Source organism: Branchiostoma lanceolatum, chromosome 13, assembly GCF_035083965.1.
Source record: "Branchiostoma lanceolatum isolate klBraLanc5 chromosome 13, klBraLanc5.hap2, whole genome shotgun sequence".
NCBI classification, from domain to species: domain Eukaryota; kingdom Metazoa; phylum Chordata; class Leptocardii; order Amphioxiformes; family Branchiostomatidae; genus Branchiostoma; species Branchiostoma lanceolatum.
In genome coordinates this window covers 5791629-5810679 of record NC_089734.1, presented here as the reverse complement: position 1 = coordinate 5810679, position 19051 = coordinate 5791629, and the positions used below count along the sequence as shown (strand labels likewise).

The 19051-nt window shown below is 42.7% G+C and overlaps 2 protein-coding genes and 1 non-coding gene across 3 annotated transcripts; all 3 read left to right on the top strand.

Moving 5' to 3' along the window:
* The first annotated feature begins 2130 nt into the window (after positions 1 to 2130).
* LOC136446899 (uncharacterized) lies at positions 2131 to 10433 on the top strand. Its single transcript, XM_066445545.1, has 3 exons — positions 2131 to 2308; positions 6686 to 7808; positions 8633 to 10433. Exons 2-3 carry the CDS (start codon positions 6936 to 6938, stop codon positions 8858 to 8860), a joined length of 1101 nt encoding a protein of 366 aa, XP_066301642.1. The 5' UTR covers positions 2131 to 2308; positions 6686 to 6935; the 3' UTR covers positions 8861 to 10433.
* Positions 10434 to 13784: 3351 nt separating this feature from the next.
* Trnap-ugg (transfer RNA proline (anticodon UGG)) lies at positions 13785 to 13856 on the top strand. Its single transcript has one exon. It is a non-coding gene; the product is annotated as a tRNA-Pro (tRNA).
* A 1860-nt stretch (positions 13857 to 15716) lies between these two features.
* Positions 15717 to 18641, top strand: LOC136447169 (uncharacterized). The gene has a single exon (XM_066445866.1). The coding sequence runs from the start codon at positions 15786 to 15788 to the stop codon at positions 18639 to 18641; it is 2856 nt and encodes a 951-aa protein (XP_066301963.1). The 5' UTR covers positions 15717 to 15785.
* Positions 18642 to 19051: the final 410 nt, after the last annotated feature.

Below are 19051 nucleotides of genomic sequence, written 5' to 3'. Positions count from 1 at the left end.
CTGTGCAAAGTCGAGGAAAATCTAGTCATCTGGACCGTAACGTTAAGCCTTATTGGCAAATGTCTGTCATTGTGAGAGGGAATTGACCGGTCCACCGGAGATCTAGATCCACTATGTTGTCTGTGAAATACCCAATTGTTTGTTTAAATGGGTAGTTCATTTTAGCTCCTCTCACAGGAGATTTGACGGCTAAATGGATTCCACTAATTTGTTTCTACAACTATGCTTTATGTTCGTCTGAAGGCGCACATACAATAAACGGTGTTTTTTGCCTGTAACAAGTCAACACGAAAATGAACAATTTGGACATAATGAACGAATCCTAAACGAGAAACATTTTAAAGGTACATGTACTTGTTAAGTGTGGGCAAAATATTTGTGAACTCTTTGAAAAAATAGTAGATACACATGGACTTGTGTAATTAGTGAAGTTTTTTTTTTTAAAGTCTTCCAAAAAAATGAGAAATTAAAAAAAATAAAAACTTCTTGTTTGGTATACCTCGTTCTGTATGTTCAGTCATTTCTAAAACCTTCCTGACCACTTAGATTTCATGGCAAATGCCATTTTTCACTGACCCAACGTAATTTTCAATTAAAAAAACTTTACGCATACTTTAAGGCGTGCGTAAAGATTGGGTTTCGTGCAGTGGTTGTTCTTACAACAGTAGTCCAGATGTCCCACACTGGCACGACTTCACTGGCGCGAGATATAATAATAAAGTCCGCTTTTTTGGCGCAACTTTTTTTCGCATGCTCGCATCAGTTTTTTTGCAGTGGCCATACGCTGGCATCCATATGATCAAACCAGTATGGCCTTATACTGGAGCTAGATGATATTATTGAATGAATGAATGAAGACCTTTATTGTACATTTTTGCCACACTTGGCTAAGTACAGGTCACAACAAAACAAAATACAAGTCCAGTTAGTTCTTACAGTGTTCTATTCCTTCCCAAAACACATCAGAGGGGATTATCTCTCGCTAATCCCGAAGTTTTTGACGGATTGAAAACACCTGTGGGTCAAGGACGGATCCTTTCCGTCCCCATTCATGTGCTGAACACTCCGCTTGTTATGGCAACCTCTTACCCTGAAAGGTAAAAAGTAGAGAGCTTGAATGAAGTTGAGGTCGCGTTACTTTCTCGCTGTTTGGCAAACGGCTCTCTTGAATTCACTTTCTACGGTGTTGGAGAGGTAAGACGCTGGGGGACAAGAAATGGCTTAAGTGCCCGTTCTGATTTCATTTCCGATTCTTTCTTCTCTTTTCTCTCCTTCTCGATTGGTCTATTTCTCTTTTCTTTGTTTCCTTTCTTGCTTCTTGTCTTCCTTTCATCATTTCTTTCATTTATTCTATCCGTCATTTTTTTTCTTTCATTCATTCGTTTTCTTTTGTTTTCTTTCATTCATTCGTTTTCTTTTGTTTTCTTTATTTCATCACTTCTTTTTTTTCTTTCATTCACTCATTCAGTTATTCATTCATTCCTTGTATCCGTCGTTTTCTTTCTCGATGATATCATAGCGTCAGTGTCAGCGTAGGATAAAGGGCTAAATTCCATCACGGATTGAATGCTGTAGAGCCTCACACGGGTCACGCAATGCTAACAAACGAATCCGGGGAAGCAAAGAGACTGCTCACTTTACTCAAGTCGATTTGGGTGAGGGAGAAAGATCACTGTGGCTTCCCCAATACAGATGGTGCCCTTTTTACCTCTTAGCAACACTCTAAGAAACTCTAGAATTTCAAAGCTCGGCAGTTGAGAAACAAATTAATGGCGACCCTTAAACAGATTCAGTTTTGACCCCAATTTTCTGTAAATGTTTTTCGTCCACTTTCCGAACAATCGAGCGATATTTGAGCAAGATCGGAGCGATACACACCCAACATTCCCCCCAACACGAACACACACACAGGCCCAACCTAATTATCTGAAAACAAATACCCTCTGAGATACGATTCCTGTTAAGTGGTGGCCGAAAAATTGACTCAACTGGACGCCGGGGCCAACAGACCTTTTTAAACTCTGATTAGACGTCGGGCTACCGGTAGTGAATGCGTTTACAAATTAGCGTCGGGTCGTTGCTAGGTAACGGGGGCTCAGCGTTGTTTTAAGAGCTCTCGCTAACCCTTGTGTAGCCCACTTCAGGGGTAGTCACGACATCGTGAGGACAAAAACCATCGGTGTAAATTGCTTACCGACAAGAGGACGGCATTTGTTCGGGGCCAATCTTACATCCAGGCGGCTAGTTTTGACGGTGGCCGCGGTCGGTGGTTGTGAATGGCACGGGGACAGGTGGGCGGGAACATACGGTTAGTTTTGTAGGAAAATAAGCCAATGTATCTGTTGTGTTCATACGGATGTGCACAGCAAAATCTAGAAGGGTTTTTGTGGAATGCAGAGACACATTTTAGACAGAATTCTACGGCGGGATTTCTTCGTTTGCCACCCGTGAACTTACGTGAGATATGGTATAAGTACAGGTTGGCGTGAATATCTGGTAAGCGTGCTACTAAAACAAATCATAGAGTTGTGGGCGATAAAGGCTAGGCTTTTGGACATTGAAGGTTTAAGACTATGGAAATACATTTTAGACACAATTTTGTGGTAAGATTTCTCCAGTTGTCACCATATACCCGTGGACTTACAGATATAGAGCTATGTGCCGGTGCCGGTGTTCTGTGTCCTTGTGTATAGAAATAGAGTATTTTGTGTTTATTATCAGCATTTCATACGCCGGAGGTATGCTTTCTTATAACGCTAAGACTAAAAGGGGGTACGGTAAAAACGAGATCGTATTTAACGAAGCTTCCTGTTTTTTCTTCGCCTTTTTTAGTCGAAATGTTTGGGGTAAACAGTTTTGAAATTCCTCAAACTTCAAGTCAATGGTGAAGGGCGTTTAGACTGATTAAATGACAACTAGAAAAAGAATTTCATAAATCGTGGGCTCCAATTCGGTTTGAAGTTTTGCAGAGGGAATCCGTTATAGATCCGTTATACGTTCCGTTGTTTACAAGAGTTTGTTATGGTAGAGTTTTGTTTTGGTAGAAACGCCGTCCACAAGTGTAGCCCTCCATAACAAAACATTCCATGTGGAGAGCTCTAGCACTGTCGCTCCTCATGTACACGGGTCTGTTGTAGTGAAAACACGCAAACGTAAAACGATACCCGGTACGGACTTATGTTGGACTGCACGGTCGTGACAAAACATAGTCCATGACGTGCCGTTTGGCTTTAGGCTGGGTTTGGGTTTAAATCTTACTCCTTTTGAAGTCTAACGGTCGTGACGAAGGTATTGGGAAAAGGTGTGATCTTTGGCTTTGCATTCAAAGCTGTTTCCAAGTCACTGGTAGCGGTGGGCAGGTATTGGGAGTTATCGACGTTGGTATTATATATCATATGCTAGAGATACAATGCATCTACAGCCACATGCATGGTAGACTGCACAGCGTCGGTGGATCATCATTTCATTTCTTAATTTCAAAGTTTGGTGTATCCTTAGAATTATTTGAAACTTTCATGTTACCTTGAAGAACACATACAGATTGCGTTACACTCTAGGCCTTGGCCGCTTTTCAATACTTCAAGGCATGTATGTCTCTTGTGCATTGTATTTTTGTTGGGACTAGGTCTACAAGTTTTATGTATGATCTAATACTACTTATTGTAAAAAAAAAAAAATATTTTATATTTGTGACTTTTCGTGGAGGGCGTAAAGATTGGAACAGGAAGAAAACACTCCAGGAAATTTTGACCCACTAGCCTAGGCAACTTACAGGGGTCCACATTTACACCTTAGCTTAGTGCGCCTGGTATATGTCAGCTGACTGCAGAGTATATGTTCTTGCCTTGGGGCAGTATTCTGTTGTTCTATTTAGCTTATAATGACTTTTTAATTCTGCATAGAAAACATGGTATGACACGTGAGGGCATAGGACACACGCGCCACACATAACGATACCTCGCTACATTCAAACGAAACGTGAAGTGTTGAACTAGTTGGGAATAAGTCACGAAAACAGAAGAACTCTTTTCAAACCATTGTTTTATATGTTAAACAGTGCATGAGAAAGAAAGTAAACCACAATACATGGGATAAAACGTAGAATGGAGTGATGGACATATGACCGATGGGTAGTAATTAGAGAGCATTACAGATAATGCATCCCTGATTGTTTTTTCTGGCAATTTGACTCCTTTGTTGTCTCGCTACAGCTTCGGGTGAAAAATACACCTGTGCCCCCGCCTTCCAAATTGTTACAAAACATTTGCTTCAATTCACGTAATTACTAATGAAGATTGGAACGTTAACATCTTGTAAAGCATGTTCGAACATGTGATAGTACATTCCTACCACTGCTCTGAATTCACTTTACGAACGGAAATGTTACACACACAGATATTTCAAAAGATGATCGTGAAATCTTTAACTTTCTTTCGTGTTGTTGATGCTTTCTCGTGAGTTGCATTGTCCAGATTGTCCCTTGTGTAAGGAATAACTTTCTCGGCAATTTAATAAATTCGTCGTATCTCACAACCGATTTAACATGTTACTTCTACTCGTTTATTTGGCTGTGGAATACATAACTATATATCTATCTATCATTGATGTGTTTATGAAGGTTAAAGATAATCCAATCTCTACAACTGACTAGGATATGAACATTATTTCGGACGTTTCGAGTGACATCCATCACTCTTCTTCGGCGTAACCAGAATGAACTCGCAGAACAAAAAAAACATAAACATGTTTTGAAACATAGTGTCGCTGAGTTATAAGATATGGAGATTACTTCCGAACAATTTGAGTGACATCCACCACTCTTCTTCGGCGTCAATAGAATCAACCGACAGAACAAATCATTGATGCGCTTTGAAACCTAGTCAGTACTGATTTCTTGATTGGTAGTCTGGTGACTGCTTGTCGTGAGACCAGCCATGTGAACTCTTGTTACCGCATTGTGCGGAAGACAATCCCACACGCATTCGGACCTGAAACAAAAAGGCAGTCGTGACTGTAGTATAAAAGCTCACCCCGGCGAGGGCGCCTTGTGCATTCTATGTAAAGTTGGGCGTCAGGAGTATACAAAGACCATGTAGGGCCTTTTACCTTCGACAGAAGGTTCTGTTTTCGGTTTTGCTATAATTGGCGGAGTGGCTGTGGATGCATGTGTGTTTGGTGTTAACAGTTTGACACAAAAAGCTGTGGATGGATGTTCATGATATTTATTAGGTGGGCAGATGTTGGAAAGACAGAAGGTCAAGTTTGAGAATGGGCCTACTGGCTGATTCCTACGGTACTGCAGCGGAACTTCAAAGTTTGAGGTGTAATTTTCTGGAAGCGCTAGCCATAGGGTCTTTTAGCTCTTGCCTCTTGAAATGTGATAGTTTTGTCCTACGTTTGTGTGTGAAACACTGCTTGAGTTTTTGGAAACAGTACACGTTTGTAGAAAAAACGTGTTTTTTTATAGTTTTTTGTTGTTGTTAAGTTTGTTGAATAAGGTGCTCTATTCATGACCAATAACAGATTTGCAGCTTTAATAATCAGTTACATAAATCAATATGTGTTGCACTACGTACAATCGCAATTCAAGTAAACAAGCCTCTTCATTACAAAATTCTCTGATCCAAATAGCGTTGCCAAGGTGAGTCAAAACAGTAGTTGGTAATACAATTGCTTAGCGACCATACATGTACATGCCCTTCACAAAAACGTCGAGACACAAACCCAGAAAAGCAGGGCAGAAACAACTTCTGTAGTCAGGATTTGTAATTATGTTTTTATTACTCACAGTAGAAGAATGTTGGCGTCCTGTTGGCATATAAGCCATGGCGTTTGGCCCAAAACTCAAAGGTCTTGGGTTCAAATCCCTTGATATGCCACCGATGTTGTGCCATTGGGAAATGCACTTAACACGGCTTTTCTAACTCCACCAGGTGTAAAAAATGGGTACCTGACTTCGGTTGGGGAGGTAAAAGGCGGTGGCAGGAGACGGGTGGGCTCCTTGACACAGTGGATAACAACCCACTGCCCCTACGGCCTTGAAAACGGCTACGGGACTACCTTTACTTTTACCTTTAGAAGAATGTTGCTGAAGCTACTGTGGATTATGAAATATGTACAGAGGTGCTGAAATTAAGTTATTAATCGTGTCGAACATTCTTTTCGTGTGCCGCTATTCCGTTGTGTTTTGATCCTTTTCAAAAGCCTTCCGTACAAAGTCCGACTTTGGAACCCAACATATGAAGCACCCAACAAGCAAACGTGATATATGTGACATCTGTACACCCTGGTTATTAATCACTAACCAACCCGTTACCTAGCGACGGCGGGTCGCTTTGAAGAACTGTTGCCTTTAACAATTAGAAAACAGAGTGATGTATAACTAAACAGTTACTGGGAAAAGCTGTGTTTTTTACTTTGTAAAACAAAGTGGGACTCGAACCTGGGAGTGTTGGTGCGATACTTTTTACGCCCTAGCGCACGTGTATAGGTTATCGTGTGCGTGTGCCGGTTCATAAAAGAACGCAAGTGAACCCTGACGTTAGTTTGAAGAGTAACCCTAGCTCCCTGCAACGGACACCCAGTACCGCCCCCCTCCCCCACGTACAAGTTCACCACAGGTGACATGGCGTGAAAGCAGGTGTTGCCTTTAATTCACACCTGTCTATTGTTTGTCACTCCGCAGGTGAGAGGGCTGACAGACGGTTCGGCTTGATGCGACAGGTTGACCGAGGAATGTAGCGAGGAAAGTCGGTCAAGAATATGACGGACACGGGAACTGAAAAGCGAGAAACATCCCACGGGCGGCTCCGATACAAACCGGCGGGCCACAGCCGACAACCGCCGAGAGACTCGTCGCTAACGTCCCGTAACTAACCATTGAATAAGCAGGTGGGCTTACGGACTGACTGCTTTGTGTTTACTGACCGTGAAAAATGGCCGGCTTGGAAGATAATAGCAAACAATCTGATCCTGGGGAAGATTTACAGCCTACGGCGGAAAATTACGAGATAATCGTGACAAATTGCACAAAGGAGGTCGGCGAACAACTTTCGCAGGTAACCAGGGAACGCGCGGTGTCTCGCTTCGGTCGGTTGTCGGCATACACCCGGGGAAGCACCAGCACGGGCACGGTGAGCCTCCACTCCACCCGCTCCTGCCCAGCTGCCGTGGAAACGCCGGGACGGGGCAAACTGCTTAACAAGCGGCCCACTACCAGCAGCGATCACATCTCATGGGGCGTTACCAAAGATGAAACAACGAGACAAGAGCCGGAGAAGACCATGTTTTCCGCCTTGTCGGAGGAAGCGAAGGCTGCCATGTTGGAAATGCGGAAGGAAATGGAGGAATGCAGACGACAGCTTGACGACGACACGACAACACAAACGCCTTTAGACAACCCAAAAGAAGAAGACACGGGCGTAGACTTAGCCGACGACGACGAAGAAGACGAACAATTTGACCAGGACAGCGACAACAAGAGTGCAACGCCCAACGACAACGCAGAAGTTGTGGACTACATTTCAGACTATTCTGAGGATTCGAACTCGCTTCAAGAGGCGATTTTTAGAGACGAGGACCACCGTAGACCAGTGAGTCGCCTGTCCTACACCCACTCCGCTCCTAAACAGAGAACTGTCCCAATGTTGCCGCCCATACAGACTAAAAACGGCAGCAGAGTTCAGAGACAAAGATCGTATCCAGGCGAGATTCGACACCTCAACAAGTCCTATCCCGGTTCCAGACCCTCCCCTAAGGAAAACATAGTTTCCGACCAAACTTACGTTCCAGGAGTTGGTCGTTTCCAGGTAGGTACCAAACATTCTACTTATTTTCTTTCTTAACTTCTGTCTGTTTTTTTTTTTTCAACCATATCAAGGTAACCATAATAACGTTACGCTATGTCATAATTGGTACGTTGCTAATCGTTACAAATATGCTATGAAGGGCTTGTGTACAAGCGTATAGCGAGGATGTTGTACCAGGTGTTTTGTCGTCGTTAAGTCGTCTAAAGTCCTTGTGACCAAAAAAATTGTCGTTCTGTCTGGAGGCAAAACCTTTGACAAATATATGCCCCGATGACAAAGAATCTGTATGACCCGTATTCATGCCTTTAAAGTGGAACACCTGTGTTAAAACTAAATCTTATCTGTAAACGTATCTGTCGTAACAGGTGTGAAATCACGTCAATGCATCAGTGGCGTTCTTTAGTGCTATTTTCGTCGACATTGTGTGCAACAAGACAGAAAAACTGCCCTGGCTTCTGACAGTTGAATTTTATGCATGAACAAGTCCAAATACAGTTACTCAGAGACGGCCAAGTGGTCCCTGAATCGACACCGGGGGGTCTTTTATATACAAACAATAAAAATCAAGGCTTCTTTTAAAATACGATGCTGTATTGTGTAACCAAACTCTTCAAATGTAGCTTAATCAATGCAAACGTTGAAATTGCTGTTTTTAAGTGGAGTCAATATTGCTGAATGTCCATTCTCTTTGTACGACTTGTCGGTATGAAGTTCTTGTCGCAAATCATGTATCTTTTATACGTTTGGATATACATGTATATAGTTTCCACTGCAGGTGAACCCTAGTGACCTCTCCTTCTGTGGCGTATTCTATTTCTCCTCAGGTGTTGAGACCAGCCATTGCAAGAGAGAGGTCGTTCAAGGTCACGGGGCCGGGGTACGACTCGAGATTTCACGACCAAGTCTGGAGGAGCGAGGACGAAAACGGAGACATCGTCCCAAGGGAAGTCAAGAAAATGGCGACTCAGAAATGTAAGGAGTGGCTGAGACGTTGGGTCGTCTCCACACCTCCTGCGGACGTGAGAAAGAGGCTGTCAGACACCATGGACTGATGGGAAATAGAATAAAAACATGGAGAATTCAAAATGGCGGACTCGATCAAACTGACAGAACTTGTGCGACTTCAAGGCGTCATAAAAAGAGTTAGGCGTTACCTGATTATATTGTTCTCTTAGCTATAATCACATATAGAAGCCGGCCAAGAAGCCGGTAAATTGTCTGTGCATGACAAAATGCAATAATTATCGAATTCGCAATTCCTCATGTGACGTCATCTGGGCAGCTATCACTTCCAGCATCTCGGGAACTTTATTGTTATTGTGATGTTATCTGACATCTAAAACAAAAGATTACGGAAGAAAGAAAGTAGAAAAAGTTATTATGAAGACAAACACAGGTCTGTCTTGTACCTTTGTTTTCCGAGCCACACGGACAAATTAGGTCTCATGAAAGCGAATCAAACGCACAAAATACATGGCAGAATAGAAATAACATTTGCATTTTCCGTCCATTGTTATCGACGAAATCAAATCAGTTCAAGACAAACCGTCCTTTGTAAGAATCCACATCATGTTGCTCTGTGATAGTGTGAACAAAATCCTAGGTAGACAAATAGATGACATGTTTATGTGTTTTTTCGGTTGATTAGGAGACTGTCCGACTGAAGGGTAAGTTGTGAAATTGTACTCGGAAACTCTGTGCCAGTTTCTTTCGGAAAAAAATTACAACACGTAGCCCCATGTTACTGTAAGTATATGCATTTTACGAGGTAAATGTAACCTCGTAGTACAATTCTTCCGTATTTACTGTCTTCCACTTAGTTTGGATTAAGCACTTGGTTTTGCATGTCCGTCCGTCCATTCAAACAAAACCATAGTCTAACCGTTACATGTTCCTAACGTTTCAATACTAACAGTGTTTATTTTTCTATTACTTGTTTTGCTGATTTTCAGAGGATCATTTCGAAATGTTCCCACGTACTGTATTGACGGCCGCTCTAAGTCCTTAGACCTTGCTTCGCCTCTTGTTAGTGCAAGCTCCTTGTGAGATGCTATTTTTGTCAAGGCAAACCTTAAGATGTCTTCCTGTGTACACTAAGGAATTCGATCCGCTTTCTTACATGTCGCCTTGTGTACCGAAGTGGTGTAGGCTCCGCCCACTTGTTTGTTTACGTCCGTCCTTTAAGTGCAATTGAAATGCGGCCGTTCAAAAGTCGTCTGTCGGAACCCATGTGTACAGTGTTGTTGTAATGATAGGATCGGAGACACGTCTGTAGACTTTGTGTGTAGTTAAGGGGACTCCGATTGTTAATAGTGTTGTCATAGGTCTGGGATACTGACACTTATACGAAGACATTTTCTGTTAGCATCGCGACTTGGGGCAAATAGCAACGCTAAATAAGGAATGTCAGTGCTACAGTACAGAACAAATAAGACCCAGTACTAGTCCTTCAGTGCCTTGTGTCGTGAACAAATACGTCGACTCTCTCTCTATTACATGTCGAAAACAATCGTATGAATTCTGTTACAGTGTACTAAAATCTGTATACTCTTTATGGTAATGACTCAAATGTATATTTTGTACGATATGCTTTTACAATAGAAAACATGACAATGACATAATGAACATGACACGCGTTACGTTGTCTTCCATTTTTGGCGACGCCTCAAGAGCGAGCCAAATTACTATCCACCGTTGTGCTGCGGGCTTTTGTCAATAACAACATCGGTTGGCATGCTTTATATAGTCTTCTATTGTTGATAAAAGAGATATAACTGAAAAAAAAACGAAAGATGCACCATTGTTTTATGGGTCTTAAATCTAAGAAAAATACATTGGGAACCTCCAGAATATATACTGAGCGTATAATGTTTAGATTAGCAGCAAAACCGTAAATAGAAGTAACCAAATCAAATCAAATTGATTATTTGACGTGCAACATTTTCCCCAAAATTCACACAATGACATCAACACACATAAGCTTACTGTATAGACAGTATTCAATATGTCTACATGCTTTGAAATCTGCTATCACTTTGATATCCTTCGAATTCCTTCAGTATTCCATACAAGGCGGTAGAAACAGTAGAAGCAGTAGAAGAGTTATGTGGTATGTGGCTTAATTAATGAGTTTGTTTCTGTTATCAGGTCGGCTCTTGGTGTGGTCAATTACGATAAGGTGTCTTGTTGATTTACATATGACGTCATCACAGGCGATACAATAACAGAGTACTTAGTCCGCCCCGTAGGGATCACAAATAAACACACCCAACATGCCAATCATCTAAACTGTGGAAGCTCCGAGTTCATTTCAGCTGACAATCATTCCCCCATTTCATGGGGGTGCCCAAAACCCTAAGATGTAGAAAAGTCATCTTTGAAAACTAATAAACATGTATAAAGTCTGTTCTCCCAGCCCCGTAGAGATACTGAACTGCGCGGACGGCCAACACTCCCAGCACCGTAGAGATACCAGGGACCTCACGATGGTATGGTTATCGGGCTACAAAGCTTAAGACTAATCGTAATTTGAACATGGGCACCAATTCGAGGTTCGTATCAAAATCAATTAAGGGAGACACTGCACAGGCGATGGTAGACGATTTGATAACTTATAAGTCTTAACGTATCTCAACACAAGTCACAAAATCAGAAATGACTCAACTTTGTACTAATAAGAAGATTGAAAAGTAGCAATTTATTGCCTAAAAAACTATGGTAAATCACCCGGATGAAGAAAAAATGTAGCTAAATTAAAAAATATATTCAATCCTTATTTTCATTCTTTTGGGAAAAAATTGAACCAATGTGACTTCAGTACACTTTTTCTCAAAATATCATAATTTATGATTACAAATATTTATGATTCAACACCCTTGCGGTGACTTGGAATGAACTTTAAGCTAAAGGAACAAGCTACATTCGCGAAGATTCGTATGCCACAATTCATAAAATAGTTATGGATATTGGCTTTATCAATATTACATACATCCTTTATAACATTGAAATAAGAAGCACGCTTCTTGTATAGCCAACGGGCCATTATCAAAATTACCGGTGACACAATACGGCTGTATCTGTCCGTCGTCTTTAACATCAACGGCAACTTTGACGTCCCTTCTGACAGAAGCTTTCACGTCGTCACACGAAGGGCGCGAAGGTGAAAGCTCTCAGGGGATCGAATCCGCGTGTATAAAATGTCAACTAGCTTTCTTACTACTCGAGGGATTGAATCTGCGTGATGAACATGTCAACTGGGTTTCTTTCACATGAACATAACAGCCATTAAGAAATTGAAGAACCTTTGTGGTGATTACACACGGGAACCATTCTTACAAAAGCAGAGAAGATAAAATACTTCTTGACATCATTGTTTGCTTATCGTGAGTTGTACAGAGTGGTTATTGAACTATAATGTCAGCAAATGTCGATCTTTCATTACAGGTGGGACAGTGATAGGGAACAACGTTATGATGTGCCAAAAAATAGTTACTCAAGCAACTGGATAGAATTTTGAAACAGTCAGATGTTTCAGACAGCATCCGCTGTCTTTCGTCAGTGACTAAGGATAGGACTAGTGGAAAACCAGGTTTTATACCAGGTCTGAAACGTCTCACTGTTTCCAAATTTTATCCAGGTGCTTGATCTTTGAGCAACTATTTTTTTGGCTTATCGTACTACCTGGATGTCTAACCTTCGTTTACGGAGTTTATTAAGAACTAGCATAGAAATACATCATAAAATATTGTAAGATAGATATGACAGAATGACATAGTTAGACGTTAGCAACAGGTCAAAGGTGCCGGGCAAACTGTATCCGCCCCCGTCTCGGTTGAGGAATAGTTGATAGCCTGTAATGTATTTACTCAAGAAGCGTCTCATAGCTCTTTGGTAAGAGTACGGAAATAGTGAATAAAATCTTTATAATGTTGATTACTGGTACTGTCATTGATGGCCTTTCATTCGAAGAAACATAGTTGGTGATATCGAAGCAGATGTTGGGTAGTAACACGACCCAACGTTAGCATCAAGTTATGATCTTACATGATATCATATCAAGTAATCGATCGCAGTTAAGAGAAAACCTTGGAGGTTTCAGGATTCCCCTGCATTTGTGTCTTTACTGTTTGCGACAAAATGGACTTGTTTTTTTTATGTGCAAATAAACAATAAACATGGGGCATTGAATTCCACATTCGAATAATACTGACCATTGATGACCCTTCGCTGACCCCCCCGTGGGGCCTGGACGTTGATGCATTATACCTGCTATTACCGCCTATCAATCTCTACACACCTGGTTTATATCTCATTTGAAGTTGCCGCCTGTCTATGGATACCTGTCATTTACGATTATATACATGATTGAAAACTATGTAACTTGTTTTTCTACAGAAGCCACAATCTAGCGATTGGTTAGGGATTGTTGTGAGAATATAATGCTCCTGTCAATAAGAATTGTTTTGGTACTATTGAAAGGATGTTCCTGTCAATTAGAATTGTTTTGGTACTATTGACAGTATATTCGAGTATTCGCTTGGAGGTCGAAAGTTATCGGAAGGATAATTCTGTGGATGAAAGAACTGGCGGTATAAAATTTAGAAATAATATATCAGGGTTCAATACAGAATCATTAAGGTTTCCCTGTCCACTAGACGGTCGCAGGCTCTAGTGGAAAGGGGGTTATAGATACAAATGACATCTTTGCATTGACTTCAATATTAGGTAATTATAGCTATATGTACAATGAGATTATTGTTATCAAAACTTATCATACTAAAGGTATAGCTATGCAAGTGTTAGCGGTTAGTGTGTGTTGGCGGGGAGCTAGAGTGAGCCAAATAAGTGTATCCATCTGTTTCAAGTTTACTAAACACCGTCTCGACATGCCGTGTGTATCTCAGCTGATCGATACCAGCTGTGACGCCCCGATTTAACCAGGATATATCCACAACTTCTCACGCAAGTCACACGTGAGGCCTGTTGGTCTAGGGGTATGATTCTCGCTTTGGGTGCGAGAGGTCCCGGGTTCAAATCCCGGACAGGCCCGTGTTTTTTGTGGAAACAAATGATTCATTGCAAAGTTTTATCACTTGCACTATGCATGACGAAACGGTTCGGTAAATGAGCTTCAAGTTCGCGATGATTTAATTTCACGGTAGGGAGAAAATTGAGTGTTTGCTGGCGTTTTAGTTCGCAGTTGAAACAAAATGGTAGGCATGCCAAAGCCAGGACAGTAAAACGATTCCGCAGTGGTTTAAAGTCTGTGGTGGAGAGTTCACCGCGAAAACCGCAAACATAAAACCACCGCGAAAATTTCAACATTTACAATGCTCACATGTAAGGATGATTCTGCAGCAACAAATCAAAACATATAATAGAGTACTCATGTAGTATAATTGTTGTTACATAGTTGTTGCTATATACAAAAGGACCATGCGGTTGTCAAGCTATAAACTTCATTCTTCCTATTGCGATAATTATGATAATTATTCCTCATTTCATAAAGAGTTATAATGCTTTATCCCTTTTATAATGCCCTAATCTGTCCCTGAGGACATGTAAAAGACATCATGTCGTCACGGGTCACCCTTTCTGTTGGACGACCCCGCCGACATCAAGCCATTTTAGGCTGAAATGAACACAAACAATGGACGGAGGTTTAGACATATGATCTTCCAATAATCTCATGTCAATCCAGTCACACAGAAAAATGGAGGTCGCAAAGATGACTAGCAAAACAAAAGAGCCGCTGAGCAACGTTTTCATGAACGATTGAACACCAGTGTGTGTTAGGAGCTGATTTCGTTAAACGAGTTTGTATCTTTATCTGTATAGCCGGTATAGCCGCCCTTCGGCGTAACACACAAGCTTCGAATTCTGTATTTGTATCTATATAGCTGGTATAACAGCCAGTTCACTCCAGTTTGCTGAGGTAGTGTTACGAATTCGATACGAGGGAATGTTACTGAGGGATATTGCAAGTACTGTATCATTGTATGCGTACAGCATTAGCATACCGTGACGTTGTTTTGAACATCCACTGTAACGCTACCTGTATTAGACAGCGGGTGAACAGCGCCGCCTATCGGATTCAACGTGCAACGGACAGAGGAAAGGAAGTTGGCCTCAGGTAAGCAACAAACATCTACACACAAACCCTTAATTCAAAGTGTTGCAAAATATATTGGACATTGACAGTTGAACCATGGCAGTGGCAGTCCCATGCGCCCTCATGCGGCGAAGATGGGTACTCCACACAAGAACTCGTGTGCATGAGTCATTGGTGGACGACCTTTCGAAACCCTTTGAAACAAAAGAGTAGATCAACTTCCCTAAGGGACAGTTTCTCAACAATAAAGCTGGAGCTGTGACTGATATATTGATGATCCCACACAACAATGAGTAATAATGAGTGATAAGCAATAAGTTTCCAAACCCACACGTCTAAACGTATAACGTCACGTACTTAAACACTTAGATTGAGTGATTCAAAGTATATCATATATTCCTATTAGATGTGCAACGGTTTGGCGAGACCGATGTAGGTTTGTTGCACTGAAGGCCAGTTATACCGGCTATGCAAATACAGATACAAAAATGCATTGTCCTTTGGGATCCCTAAAAGATCAAATTTGAGCAAGATTAATGATATAACTGTCGTTTTCCTAACATACCAAGTCATTGATGCCCGAGCATTCCTTGGGAAACAATGGATTGGATCTTACGTCTGTAAGGTGAGGGCGTTATGTACCTGGTTTCTATTGAAACATGTCGCGAAGTCTGACCGCAAACTTCCTTCCTACTTTCGAAACTTTGTATGTGAGTCCCACATTCCACCCACTAGTCTGCTTTCAATAATGTATGGACGTATTGAATTATACGAGCTCTAAATATAGACACCGATTGTCGAACTAACAAAACCCATAGTGGAACATCGATCAAGCACGGGTCATTTTCGCTTGGAAGTGAGTCAAGATGGCAACATTGGTGTCTGTCCTTCTGCTGTTTTCGTGTATGTACTTTTCCAACGCCGTAGGAGGAAGACTGCAACGGAATCACACACGGAATTTCACCGTTCTGGAGGATTCCTCGCCAGGTACAATCGTGATGGTGCTGCAATCGTCGCCATCTTGTTTGTACACAGAGGGACGAAGTGCCAAGATCACAACAGGTGATTCGCACAAACGTTTTCGCACCGCTGTTAGCTCAAACTGTCAAGCCGCTCTAGTCGTTAACAACCCGCTTGATCGTTCGATTCAGGCTCGGTATGACTTAGTCGTGAGTTTGAACGTCAAAAACGTCACATATTTCTTTACCGAGTACATCGAAGTGACTGTTATAGTTGCAGACGTGGTCGACTATCCACCGTTATACAACATGGCGTGCGAGATTCCTGTCCGAAGGAACACTGACGCTGGACAATTCTTGCTTTCTTTATCGGGAAGGGCTACCCTCGACTCTTACTCAGGCGAACCTTTGCGTTTTAGTCATACAGCGTTAAAGCCAAGTTCAATTTCAGAACTTTACATTCGGACGGACAGTAAGAATTGTCTAGTGTTATTGGGTATGGGTGCGCATCATTACACAGACGTTGGTATTGCCCATAACATCTACGCCAATGGATTCAGATCTACAACGTGCACCCAACCGGGTTATTCTGATGTTTCCATTGAAGTGCGCTTGATCGCAAAGCCTGAACAATTTCAGCCCGATCCCCATTGGGTCAATGAAGACCATCGGCTGCCAGTTGATGTTACACCGGATGTCGTGGCAGCATGGAACGCGAAACCTAAATCTCAGTATTTCCTCTTTCTATACATTCCACTTTCAATAACGCCGGGTCCGATAAATCTTACGTGTGATCTTGGAGACCTAAATACACACAAACAGTTTGGTCTTGGTCTGTCTGTTTCTTCTGTAACTTTGGAACTGGAGACCTTAGGATGCGAGGAAGGCAAGTTTGGGCCATTGTGCGACCAAGACTGTATTTGTAAAAACGGAGCATGCTGTCATGGCTTAAACGGAGCCTGCAAATGCACTCTAGGGTGGCAAGGTGTTGCCTGTGACATCCCCAAACCAACTGTGGCAATAACGATATCGTCCAAATACCCGGGCAACGTCGCTTACATTGGGGGTGCGGTATCTCTTTCGTGTATGACCTTTCACCTAAACGTTAGTCAAGTGCGATGGGAGTTCAAACCTTTTTTCAACCGTCGAAACAAAACAAATATCTGGGCAAATACAAACAACACATTAATCAACATGGGGCCCGTTTTTACCAATAACAATGGGCATTACACATGCACAGTTGTAACAGAAAAAGAAAAGACCTTTCAGGATAGCTTCTCACTGAATGCTACAGAGTGTCCACCGAACAGAAGAGGTGACCACTGCAACGAAACGTGTAACTGTCTGCAAGGGGCTGCCTGCGATCGCAGGACGGGCTGCGACTGCCCATCGGGGTGGGAGGGCGAGCACTGTGAGCTCATGTGTCCCGACGGGACGTACGGGAAAGGTTGCATTCACAAATGTGATTGTGAAAACACCGCAACTAAATGCCACCATGTCACGGGGCAGTGTGTCTGCTTGGGAAGGATTGGGATCAATTGTGAAGACCCTTGCCCCGAGGGAAAATACGGCCCGAGATGTGAGAAAAATTGCGAATGCAGAAGCAACGCTTCCTGTGACGTCATGACAGGACGATGCCTCTGCGGGCAGGAGTTGGCGGGAGAATTCTGTGACGTAAAGAAATCCGGTGTTGACGTCACAGTTCGAAACGTTGTCATATCAGTAACTATCTCAGCCACCTTCTTCACCGTATGCCTCGCCAGACAAACGTTTTGGCAGAGACTGTACCGCGCTGTCACTGGCAATGATAAGTTTGAAGATGACGAGTTGGTGACAGACGACGTTGAACAGCGACTACTTCGTTGGGAGAAAGATCCCGGGATGATGGACCTAGCAGAGATGGTAGGGCAGGGAAAGTTCGGGCACGTTTTGCGAGGGAAACTAAGGAATCCTGATGGAAGTGTGACACAAGTGGCGGCTAAAACAGTTCACCAAAACGACTCTCAAGCTCACCGAGCCTTCTGCCACGAGATGGCCATCCTCATCACCATACAAGAGGGCTTGGGGGTTCCAGCTCGGTGCTCAAATATCGTAGAACTTCGCGGCATCATCACTCAGTCAGAGCCGAAGTACATTCTTCTTGAGTTCGCAGAGAGAGGGGACTTACTATCAGCTTTGAGACAGTCACGAAATATTGACGCTCATCAGACGAACTTCTGGAGACTTGGCGTAGACGTTGCTCGAGCACTCCTCTATCTTCAGGAGCTAAAGCTTGTGCATCGAGACGTTGCAGCTCGCAACGTTCTCATCTCAGCCAGTGGCGTCGGTAAACTCGCTGACTTCGGGCTCTCGCGTGACATATACACTGATTCTGTCTACACACACACGCACACAGACAACCTGGGACAGCTGAACCACCTACCACTAAAATGGATGGCGTTGGAGTCGTTGAGGGATGGAGAGTTTACTCACAAGAGTGACGTGTGGGCATATGGAGTACTACTATGGGAGATAGCCACGATGGGACACGAACCCGTGTACCCTGGTCCTCACAGGCCAGACTGTCACCATCTCATCAACGTGTTGGAGGAAGGGCATCGTTTGCAGATTCCCCGCGGTTGTTCTTTGGACATGTACCGTCTGATGATGAGGTGTTGGAATGTCGACCTTGATCGGAGGCCCGAACCGGAGGATTTGATCGAGACTGTCCAACTCTGCGGAAACGTACAAATAGAGTATGTGGAGATAGAAACTACAGTATAGGAGTGAAAGTCAGTTGTTGCTTTTTCAGTCGGGTTTGTGCCTCCTGGCGGCTAACGTGGATACTGCAGCAGAACTTCTGCTTTTGGTATCTTCAGTCTTGATAACGCTGTGGTCATGCTTTTTTTCGGTGGCCGGTAGCCTTTTATGTAAGGGAGAAGTGGTGAAAGTTTGGGCTCCTAGCAGCTTGTTGTTGTTGTTTTTAGTTTTCATATAGCTTTTTCACTGTATCAAGGGTGTCACCCTTAGCGTCTAGTCATTACGTCATGGAATTATAGCTGTCAGCAATCACTTCATGCGGGCACGAAAGTGCTCAGTTCCGTTTGCACTCGTATGTGACAACGCCAGGACTGATATTGAACGAATCCACTGATTAATGAATATTCTTTCACTTCCCCTTCTTTTACTTTAGG